The 11,298-nt window shown below is 58.2% G+C and overlaps 4 protein-coding genes across 4 annotated transcripts; all 4 read left to right on the top strand.

Moving 5' to 3' along the window:
• Window positions 1–272: 272 nt before the first annotated feature.
• On the top strand, window positions 273–1,088 carry WHR41_08873 (uncharacterized protein; the record flags this gene model as incomplete). The annotated part of the gene is made up of 1 exon (XM_069377477.1): window positions 273–1,088. The coding sequence occupies one exon, from the start codon at window positions 273–275 to the stop codon at window positions 1,086–1,088; it is 816 nt and encodes a 271-aa protein (XP_069225568.1).
• A 419-nt stretch (window positions 1,089–1,507) lies between these two features.
• WHR41_08872 (uncharacterized protein) lies at window positions 1,508–4,076 on the top strand (the record flags this gene model as incomplete). The annotated part of the gene is made up of 2 exons (XM_069377476.1): window positions 1,508–2,920; window positions 2,983–4,076. Exons 1-2 carry the CDS (start codon window positions 2,146–2,148, stop codon window positions 4,074–4,076), a joined length of 1,869 nt encoding a protein of 622 aa, XP_069225569.1. The 5' UTR covers window positions 1,508–2,145.
• A 460-nt stretch (window positions 4,077–4,536) lies between these two features.
• Window positions 4,537–6,856, top strand: ICL1 (Isocitrate lyase). The gene is made up of 4 exons (XM_069377475.1): window positions 4,537–5,196; window positions 5,256–5,748; window positions 5,811–6,363; window positions 6,420–6,856. The coding sequence occupies exons 1-4, from the start codon at window positions 4,993–4,995 to the stop codon at window positions 6,781–6,783; spliced, it is 1,614 nt and encodes a 537-aa protein (XP_069225570.1). The 5' UTR covers window positions 4,537–4,992; the 3' UTR covers window positions 6,784–6,856.
• Window positions 6,857–7,901: 1,045 nt separating this feature from the next.
• On the top strand, window positions 7,902–9,989 carry WHR41_08870 (uncharacterized protein; the record flags this gene model as incomplete). Its single annotated transcript, XM_069377474.1, has 4 exons — window positions 7,902–8,401; window positions 8,715–8,975; window positions 9,031–9,287; window positions 9,346–9,989. 4 exons carry the CDS (start codon window positions 7,902–7,904, stop codon window positions 9,987–9,989), a joined length of 1,662 nt encoding a protein of 553 aa, XP_069225571.1.
• Between the last annotated feature and the right edge of the window lie 1,309 nt (window positions 9,990–11,298).

Below are 11,298 nucleotides of genomic sequence, written 5' to 3'. Positions count from 1 at the left end.
ACACTAGACGCGCTCACGTCATTGCTTTGGCGAACGCAACTCATCTTCGCCCTTGAGGTGTATAGATCGGCATTGCCATAATCGCTATACCCTGCGAAGCCACAGACACATAGCAAGTGCAGACTGCTCATCTAAAAGTAAGAGGTGTCACTCCCAAGCCGGCAAGGTTGCACAATACATGAAGAGAAGCTCATACATGCGCCCGGGACTCAACAGAGGCACATGAAATAGCATAGCGCCAAAGACTCACTGACTGAAGATTGTAGCCCAACATGGACGACCGGGAGAAACTTCGTCAGCATTTCCAGAACCAGCCGGCGGAAGCTCACACCGGAAGATGGGATGCAATGTGGCAGCAAAAGGTTACACCTTGGGATCGCTCTGAACCGAACCCTGCGTTAATCGATGCACTGAACGAGAAAAGCGACATCGTCGGCTCGTCTACTGAAGGCGGAGATGCGAATCGCCGCAAGAAGGCTCTCGTCCCTGGCTGCGGTCGCGGGTATGATGTCTTGTTGTTGGCCAGCCACGGTTATGATGCGTACGGGCTGGACGTCTCGCAAACAGCTATTGACGCTTGTCGAGAGCTGAACATCCACCAAGGCGACGATGACACGACGTATCCTGTCAAAGATGCTCAGATCGGTCGAGGCTCGAGAAACTTTCTTCTTGCAGACTTCTTCCAGGATGACTTGTCCTCTCTTACCGGCGGCGGCAGCTTCGATGTGATATACGATTACACCTTTCTATGCGCTATCCCTCCAGAGTTGCGACCACGATGGTCGAAGCGAATGAGCGAGTTATTGGCACCTGGTGGAAGCCTGATCTGCCTCGAATTCCCTCTGGCCAAATCCCCGAAAGCAGGCGGGCCGCCGCATGGACTGAGCAGTGAGCTGTATGTGCAGCTTTTCAAGCAGCCTGGTGAAGAGATGAAGTACGGAGATGATGGTCATGTTGCGCCTGATGGCCGCGCGCTCGACGAGAAGGCTGGTCTTGTGCGAGTCGCTCACTGGTCGCCAGTACGCACACATCAGGTTGGCAAAGGGACGGATATGGTATCTATTTGGAACCACGCAGGTAACTCCTAGGTCCCAGAAATAATTGAGGCATATTTCATCATTGTCATGATCATTGGAAAGCCGCGCATTGACCGTGTCACGGCCGCAATGCATCGCGCTTTGCACGCATTGTGCATAAGGTGATCGCGCGAAGCTTAACTTGACATCAGATCAGATCATTCTCAGAAGCTACCTTATGCTTCACGATTCCATCCATCGCAGAGTTACTCATCGCAATTGCTATCAATCAGAAACATGTGGGGCTTCATATCCGACGAGAATCAACACTCAGCGCTTAATTAAGCAAAGCCACGAGAGACACCACGAGCCACGCCGTGGCGCGAGCTAAGCAAGTGATCATCCTCCCATGAACAGCGGAATGACGGGTAAGACGGCACGCCAAGCAAACCATTGCGCCAGGCGTGACTGCTTCTGTTGACGCGATCACGAACATCTCTAGTGATATACTGGTCTAGAAGGGAGCGCGAAAGCATCGTTAGCGGTGTGCAGCTGAACGAGGTCGCAGCACATGGCTCAACAAGCGAGTGGAGAGCCCCACGGAGCAAGAGAGGCCGCCGCCAAGTGGTGCGAGCGGTCGATTCCCGCAGTTTTTCCCTCGGCTCTTGCACTTAAAAGTACTTAGCCGAGCGGCAAGCCGACCTGAGTCTTTCGCGATGGGAATGAGGGCTCCACCCGAGAGATCTGGCGGGCGGCCGTATGCATATCCAAAAAGGTAGGTACTTCGGGCTCTGCCACATCTTGCTGATAGGCAGTTTCGCTACCGCGTCAGCTCTTGTCCTTTCCTTTAGTTACAAGCGATCCCCAATGGTTGGTGCATTTCGCGTCTCTACTTGAACCCCTCAGGACTATACACAGCATAACTTTCATTCTGGGACGTCTTACCTTTTGAGGCGTGCACCTTCCGTCAGCGCATATATTGTTACGTCCGTCCTTAACACCGCAGTCATACTTTGAGTGACGCATTCATCTTGTGTCTGGCGCGCACTCTCGAGGGTACGGGACTCCACGTCCGTTGCATAGACAGTTTTTTCCCACTGAGGGGGGGCATTGGAGAAAGACAGCGAAAATGGAACGAAGTAATGTCACAGGAAGCGCGAGTTCGCAAAAGCAAAGAGGGAACCGCAACTCCGTAATGTCATACGAAGAGCCCTCATCACGCACATCCAGTTCCCGCGACAGCATCTCCACAGCCTCGGATCACGAACATGACCATGAGCAATACAATCGCGACTTTCCCGAAAAGACACTCACACCCCACCTTTCAAGAGCATCCTCCACAAGCGCCGTGGGCGGCATCATACCCACATACCTCACACCCTCGCGAACAAATAAGAGCACAGCGACCAACGCGACAACCGATCCGGCTTTCGAAGTCGACTTCGAAGAGGACGAAAAAGGCAACCCCCTCACATGGCCGCTATGGTACAAAGGCTTTATCATTGCGATCATGTCGTACGCAACGACCTGCGTAGTGCTCTACTCCACATCATACACATCAGCGATCCCCGGCCTGATAGACGACTGGAGCATAAGTAGGAATACTGGCATCTTGGGCGTCACGACGTATCTGCTGGGTATGGCCTGCGGGAGTGTCGTCTTGGCTCCCTTGTCTGAGATGTATGGACGACGACCAGTTTATATTATTGCGCTTGGGCTGTTTGTGGTTTTCGTCTTGCCTTGCGCGCTGGCGAAGAATATCGCTACGATTCTTGTGTTTCGGTTTATTGGTGCGTTTTGCGCAGCGGCTATGATTTCCAATGCGCCAGGTACGGTCAATGATATTTCGGACGAGGAGCATAGAGCGCTCGCATTCTCCATCTGGAGTATTGGGCCGATGAACGGTAAGCGTCACTAATTAGTCGAGAGGTGTAGCCCTTCCGAAATCTGTACTGATATCGTTTAGGACCCGTTATCGGACCGGTCGTCGGTGGATTTGTCTTCCAGTACATGGGCTGGCGGTGGACAAACTGGGTTGTGGTGATCGTCAGTGGCGCTGCCTGGATAGCAATCATGTTCATCCCGGAGACATACGCCCCGGCCATCCTCCGCGCACGAGCAGCGAAACGCAGAAAAGAATCAGGCGACGAAAGATACTGGAGCCGATACGACGACAAGCAATCCTTCCTGCCCCTTCTCAAAATCAACCTCTCCCGCCCCTTCTGGATGACCTTCACGGAGCCCATCCTCATCTTCTGGGACCTCTACATTGCGCTCGTCTACGGCATCCTCTACCTCTGCTTCGTCGCCTACCCCATCATCTTCAACGACATGCGCGGCTGGAGCCCGGGCATCGGCGGCCTCGCCTTCGTCGGCATCGGCGTCGGCAGCCTAATCATCATCGCCGCCGAACCGCTCATCCGCAAGCTCATCAACGCGCACAAACCCGACCCGGAGACCGGCCGCCCGCCGCCCGAAGCAGGCGTCAGCATCATCTGCATCGGCGCCGTGTTGCTCCCCATCGGGCAGATCTGGTTCTCCTGGACCGGCACGCCCGAGTACCACTGGATCCTGCCGATCCTGGCGGGCGTGCCGTTCGGCGCGGGCAACTGCACCATCTTCATCTACGGATCCAACTACCTCGTGCACTCGTACGGGATCTACGCCGCCAGCGCGCTGGCGGGCAACGCTGTGCTGCGCAGCATCCTGGGCGCGACGCTGCCGCTCGCGGGCCCGTCGATGTACGAGGCGCTGGGCCCGCACTGGGCGGGCACGCTGCTGGGGTTGCTGGAGGCGGTCTGCATTCCGATTCCGCTGATTTTCTACCGCTATGGGTATAAGATTCGGCAGAAGAGCGGGCTCATCAGGTCGATGCAGGAGGATAAGACGAAGATGGAGAACAAGCGGGCGCGTGCGGCGGAGAAGGCTGCGGCCAGGCTGGGGGTTGAGGCGGAGGCTGGGGCTGGGATGGAGACGGGGGCTGCTGTTGCGGAGGAGGTGGAGGAGGAGAAGGCGGTGGAGGTCGATCTTGAGAAGGGTGTGAAGGAGAAGAAGGTGTAGGAAAGCGATGGCTTATGAGCTCTTCGTCGACACACTGTTGGTTTCGCCTTGACGAGAACATGCTGGCATAGCGTGGCGTTTGGGGCATTGGGCTTTACGAACTATCACCGAATATTGTTTATAGGGTGAGTCACTCATCTGGATTGCCATCGCATACATGCACACACTTGAAGAATATTTGGGCTCGATAATTTCCCGGCAGCACGTGCCAGAGCAGTCGTGCCACCGTCTCGCAGCCTTCACATGCCCCCCCGGCCAGATGCCGAGGCGTGCGAGGCCAGAGCGCTCGCTGCGAGTGTGGGGTGCACAAGCCGAGCCAACGGGAGCGAAGGCGGCGCCCCGGATTCCTGCCGAGCTGGTGACCTCACGCGTCAGACTCGAGCCCTTGACCCCTTCTCCCCCAGTCACGACCGTCCGCTCACCCGAGGCTTTACACTCGACCGTGAAGCAAGCTTCCTCGGGCGAGCGACGAAAACGCTCACGTCGTTCGCGGCCAGCGCCCATCCTGTGCGGCTCGAAAGCGGCACCCGCCGCATGACTGTTGCCTCGATGCTTTCTCTTTGGCTCGGGGCTCTGGCCGTGGCTCGGCAGTGATCGGACGATAGGAACGAGGAGCGAGCGTAGCTCATGTCTGACCCTTCCACAGGCCTGTCTTTGCTCGGTATAAGAGGTGAGCCAAGTTGCCTCGGTCATAGGTGACGTTTGAAACGGTATTGGCATTTGGCACTTTAGTACTTTCTGTACATCTTAATCCATCCCTTCCCTACTCTCTCATCATTCTTGCCTATAATCAATCCATTTGGGTTTCCATTTAACAAATCATCACACTGCTGTCTGCTCAGAAGTCAAACTGGCAGACCGATTGAAACAAGTGGTAGCAGCCGTTTCGTCTGTAATACCGTCGTCGATAGCCAACATGGGTGCCTCGGACGCCGAAGATCAGTACTACCAGGAGGAGGTGAAGCAGATCAAAGAATGGTGGACCGACTCAAGATGGAGGTACACTCGCAGGCCGTTCACGGCCGAGCAGATCGCACAGAAGCGCGGCAACTTGCCCATTCAGTACCCTAGCAATGCGATGTCCAAGAAGCTGTGGAAGAACCTGGAGCAGCGCTTTGCCGTGAGTTCACCTATTGCATTGGCTCTTACTGCGCATCTCTTACTTACAAGCGGTGACAGAACGGAGATGCTAGCTACACCTATGGCTGTCTCGACCCGGTGATGGTGACCCAGATGGCCAAGTACTTGGACACTGTCTACGTCTCTGGCTGGCAATCTAGCTCCACCGCGTCCTCTTCAGACGAGCCTGGTCCCGATCTTGCAGACTACCCCTACACAACCGTGCCCAACAAGGTCCAGCACCTGTTCATGGCCCAGCTCTTCCACGACCGCAAGCAGCGCGAAGAGCGTCTTAGCTCCCCCGACAAGTCGAAAGCACCCAACATCGACTTTCTCAGGCCTCTCATCGCGGATGCTGACACTGGACATGGCGGTCTCACTGCCGTTATGAAGCTGACGAAGCTGTTCGTTGAGAAGGGCGCGGCTGGCATTCACATTGAGGACCAGGCGCCTGGTACGAAGAAGTGTGGACACATGGCTGGCAAGGTCTTGGTCCCTATCAGCGAGCACATCAACCGTCTCGTGGCCATTCGCGCGCAGGCCGATATCATGGGTATGTGCGACGAAACTCGCAGCATTTGAGCAGCAGCAATACTAACAAGGTATTACTCACAGGCACCGACCTCCTCGCGATCGCTCGTACCGACTCCGAAGCCGCAACCCTCATCACCAGCACCATTGACCCTCGCGACCACGACTACGTCCTCGGCTGCACCAATGCCGCCATCCAGCCGCTCAACGACCTGATGCTGCACGCCGAGCAAGCCGGCAAGACCGGCGCGGAGCTGCAGGCGGTCGAAGACGCATGGAACGAGCAGGCCGGCCTCAAGCTTTTCCACGAGGCCGTGGAGGACACCATCAACGCGGGCGTGCACGTCGACAAGCCCGGCATGATCGCCGAGTTCAACAAGCTCGCCAAGGGCAAGAGCAACATGGAGGCCCGCGCGATCGCCAAGGGCCTCACCGGCGTCGACGTCCACTTTGACTGGGACGCGCCGCGCACGCGCGAGGGCTACTACCGCTACCGCGGCGGCTGCCAGTGCGCCATCAACCGCGCCATCGCCTACGGGCCGTACGCAGACCTCATCTGGATGGAGAGCAAGCTGCCCGACTTCAACCAGGCGAAGGAGTTCGCCGACGGCGTGCACGCTGTCTGGCCGGAGCAGAAGTAAGTCGCGGATGCCCACCGGCCCACTCACACACCATGCTAACGATTCCCGCCAGACTCGCCTACAACCTCTCGCCCTCCTTCAACTGGAAGGCCGCCATGAAGCCCGAAGACCAGGAGACGTACATCAAGCGCCTCGCGGCCATGGGGTACTGCTGGCAGTTCATCACGCTGGCGGGCCTGCACAGCACGGCCCTGATCAGCAACTCGTTCGCGAGCGCGTACGCGCAGCGCGGCATGCGCGCGTACGGCGAGATCGTGCAGGAGCCGGAGATGGACCAGGGCGTCGAGGTCGTCACGCACCAGAAGTGGTCGGGAGCGAACTACGCCGACGAGCTGCTGAAGATGGTCAGTGGCGGTGTCAGCTCGACGAGCGCCATGGGCAAGGGTGTTACGGAGGACCAGTTTGCGAAGAAGTGATGGGGTGACTGATTGGCTTGCGTTGGGCGTGTAGGATCTTATGCACATATGGGAATGTATCTCTTTGACTTTGTCGCGTGTCCGTATATTGTTGTCTCGGCTGTAACATATTAGACGTCGTCAGGTGACACGGCCGGAGTTGCGCGGGCTGATCGGCGACAGCGGGCGAGGCTGCAAGGCCGCAAGGCTGAGAGCAGCGTCGGAGGCGATGACGATGATCGAAGCAGCGAAGCAGACACCTTGGACTGTCCGGCCGTGTCTGGAAGCGGACTGCCGCCCAACGAGAGCCACCCAGTTGCCAGATACATCGCACTTTGTCGTGCGATGTTCTCCTTCGAGGACTCATGCACGCGACAGACGGTCGGACGGTTGTTGCTATATCACATTTGCCGGCGCATGCAGCAGCAGTCACGCCCTTCTCCTCACGAGACTCTGCCCCTCCCTCTCACCCTCTGCTGGGTTGAGTCGGCCGGCCTGCAATTTCGCCCTCTCCTCGCGCCCGCCCACCTCCACCGCCTGCTGCGAGCGTCAACACCGCCCACCGTGAGCCTTCTCTTTTCCCACAACCACTGCACCTGCAGGAAGGCAAGTAGACGCTTCTTCTGTTCTTTTACACTCATCTCTGCCACACACCATGCAGCGCTCCTCGCAAATGCGCGCACGCCACGCACCGCATCGCATTCCAGCAGCCGGCCAGCAGCGCAGCCAATCAGCAGCGGCGGCCCCGGCGGCACACCTGCATCGGCTTTAGTCGCGCCCGCTCTCTGCGCCTGCGCTGCTCTGCTCTGCTCGCAGGTGAATTAGCACATGGCCGCGATCTGCACCGCTGCGCTGCCCTCCTCTCTCACCCTCCGCCCACCACTCTCCCACCCTTCAGTTCCCCGGCGTCTGCACTGCACACTGCTTCCCTTCCAGCACCATTGGCGTTTTGAACGTCTCGTCCTCTTTTTCGCCGGATCTCAGAGCTTGCCTGCCACTGCCTCCGCCGCCTGAACCCAGACGCCGGTCGCAGTGCACCGCCTGCTCCCACTGATCCCGTCTGCTATTGACGGTGCAGGCCAGCCTCCCGCGAGCCTGCCGTCTGCGATAGACGCACCAGAGCTCGCCAGGGCATTGCAATGCCTTCGCCCGCCCGCCGGTCCGCCCGCGCAGCCCAACCGCCCGTCTCGACGACCTCCTCCTCCTCCGTCCCCTCGGCGCGCCGAGACCGCAGCACCCGCGGCAGCATCAGCCACCCGAAATCAGCAACTCCCCAGTCGCGCTCGAGCGAAGAGATGAGCGAGCCGCCGCGCCGCAGCAAGCGCGCCCACCCCGCCGCCGAGCCCGAAGTGCTCAGCGCCGCGCAAGAGGCAGACGAAGAGGCCGCTGAGGACGAAGAGGAGGTGACGCGGTGTCTCTGCGGACAGCAAGAATATCCCGGTCCGCCGCTCAGCGAGGCGTACGGGGCTTCGGAGGCCCAGAACGACGACGCGGGCGGCCTCTTCATCCAGTGCGACGGCTGCAGCGTGTGGCAGCACGGCGGCTGCGTGGGCATCTTCGACGAGGCGCAGAGCCCGGATAAGTATTACTGCGAGGAGTGTCGGCCGAAGCAGCACGAGGTGCACATTGATTCCAGAGGGTACGTCGAGCTTTTCCTGAGAACTACGTCTTGTCTGCACAGAGCGCCTCTCACGGCACGTTATGGGGCTGTCTGCGCTGGCTGGTGACGGCTTTTGTCAACCAGGTGACAGTCAGAGCTTGTCCTATGACTGAGCCATTGAGCCTTGCGTGGGCGAGTGTACCCGTCACCGTGGTGAATTGGCATGCTATGAGGTCGTGACGACTTCACGATTGCTGCCATCCACACACATGCACACCAACATACCTCCCACCATGGCGCGCTACCACACCGGATCCACCGAGCGAGCAGCTGCTAAACAGGCATTGGACAGACAACGATACTCCCTCTACCTCCCCGTAACATCAAAGCTCCGCCGAGCGAGCTTCGGCAGCAAGAGCGATGAGAAAGCTAAGAAAGAGCGAATGGAAATTCCTAGAACAAGCATAGATCCGGTTTCCGGCAAGCGCAGAGGCACAATGCGAAGCAGAGAGCATGACGAGGAAAACGAGCAAATACAGCGCGCGATTGAGGAGAGCGCTCGCGAAGCTGGCAGACGTGGCGGCAAGAGGAGTCGTGACGATAGCAGTGAGGAGTGAGTGGTTCTTCGAGTGAACTGGATTGTAATGCGGGCACTGACAGCTTTCCAGTACCAAGCAAGACACCAAGCGCCCGAGACGGGTATCGGAATCTCGCCCGTCAGTTTCACGGAATGCTACAAATGAGGACGAGTCGGATGAAGAAGTCGACGGAAGCACCTCCAATGGTCGCTCTAAGAAAGCGAAGGCCGAGGCTGCTATGACCGCTCGACAGTCCGAACAGCGAGAAAGGGAAACCGAACGTGAAAGAGCTCGAGCTGAAGCCGCTGGGCGCCGGCAAGCGAGAGCAGGGCGAAGAAGACAAGATGGTAAGGCTAGCTATCCTCCGCTTGCATCGCCAAAGAAACCGCAGCTGACAGCTCCCAGACGAACCAGAAGAAACACCCAAGCCCAACCCTACCTCGCAAACCTCCCCACCCCCCTCCTCACAACCCGAAAGCCCCCCGCCCGCAACACAAGAGAAGGTCTCCCACAAAAAAGGCGCCGGCCGCAAAGTCAAGCGCCTAGGCAACAACCAATACACCAAGCACCGCGGCGAGGCCCCCACCTCCGCCGCCGCCTCCAGCCCGCACAGCAAAAAGCGCGCCAACAACAGCCACACCAGCAGCGGCGACGAGCACGCCGCCTCCGCCGCCGCCGCAAACGGCGACAGCACTTCCACGCCCGACGCCGCCCCCGCCCCCAACGGCAACTCCAAGGGCCCCGGCCGCTGGGGCAAGGGCAAGAAGAACGCGCCCAACGGCGCCAAGGCCGCGCCTCTCGAGCCCGCCGAGCGCACGATCCCCAACATGGCGCGCAACCTGGACGTCATGATGGCTTTCATCCAGCGCGCGCAGCTCGACGTCGCGACGGACCGGGCGCGGCTGGGCAGCGAGCGCACGCCGCCCGAGGACGGCGACGCGATGGAGTTGGCGGAGGAGCTCACGAGGGGCATCAGGGTGTGGCAGGGGCGGTGGAGTGCTGTTGCTGCTACTGCTGCTGGGGGGGAGGGGGGAAGCGTTTCGACGTGAGATGCTGAGCCTGGTTGTCTTTTCTTTGCGGCTAGATCTGGGGTATACAGGGACACTCATGGGATGGGTGAATTTGTCTTGGTCGTCGTTGCGACGACTTGGGACTGGGATGCTGGGCAGACAGTACCGCATCATGCTCTCGACTTTCACTGATAATGACAAGGACGAGGACTTTCCTCCCCCGGGATTTGGGCTGCTTGGGGTTTGTGGGATCATCGGACGGTTACACACATATAAAAGAACTCTTGAGGCTTTTTTGATTGCAATGCTCATTCTACTGGATGTTCTTTCAGACTTTGTCCCCACTCTGACAACGGACGTGAAAATTGATACTCAAGTCGACATCGTAAAGAAGTCTCATCCATTGATTGACCCTGGAATGCATTTGAAGCAGCCGGATTCCAATGCTCCCAGACCTAGGTACCTTCACCATCTGGCGTACCTCTCGTCCGAAACGCGACTCAAACGATGACGTCACGCGTCCGACGCGCTCAAAGGCCGATCGATCGCGTTGAAGTTCACCGCGACATGTTCGCTCCCCTGCTGTGCTTGATCGACAACCATGTCTTCATTTTTTCCTTTGATGGCATTGGACTCTTTGCAACAGGTCTGTACCTGCTCGACTCGTTTCAACGTACGATATTCCAGTGCGACACGGTTCTGTGAGCAAGCAAGCGAATGCGGGCGCGGTGGCTGACTGATTGCGGGACACCCTGCCGCCGATCAGGTCTGGATCCATGCATACGGAGCGCAGGCGCGGTGGCTGGTCTGCATCGTTTGTTGAAGACGAGCAGCCTGCGGTCTCGCTGTTGCTAGAGACCGAAGATGTTCTGGGCGCGTTGGTGCCAACATGAGATGCCGCCACGGCTGCCTTCGCGCTGGACTGAAAAGGCTTCTGAGCACCCAAGCAGCGATGCCTGCCAAGCCCGGCCATCAGCGATATCGGAACTCGCCTGAAATGCCTTTGCCACAAGCGGCTCTTCTTGGGCCAGGAGCCATCACCTATCATTTCCTCACACTTAGGATGATCCCACGCATTTGCAAAGCTACATAATCCCCCGCTCTTGCTCTCCGTCATCCAAAGCTAAGACCAGCACAGCTGGTACACTCTCCTTAGCTCAGCTGGAAGAGCGCAAGACTGTAACTGCAGGGGTTCAGCAATTGAACATCGAAATCTTGAGGTCCATGGTTCGATCCCGTGAGGGGAGACATTTTTGCTCTGTTTGGGAATGTATTATCTTTACCTTTTTGTCTCTGGTTTACACGCTCTCAATACAGGCTCTCGATGTGCGTAAGAGGTGTCGGCCAT

The sequence above is a fragment of the Cladosporium halotolerans genome (assembly GCF_011745625.1).
Source record: "Cladosporium halotolerans strain TM138-S3 chromosome Unknown Sca50, whole genome shotgun sequence".
In the NCBI taxonomy this organism is placed as follows: Eukaryota; Fungi; Ascomycota; class Dothideomycetes; order Cladosporiales; family Cladosporiaceae; genus Cladosporium; species Cladosporium halotolerans.
Note: the sequence above shows the minus strand (reverse complement) of the source record. Positions and strands in the feature narration are given on the sequence as shown.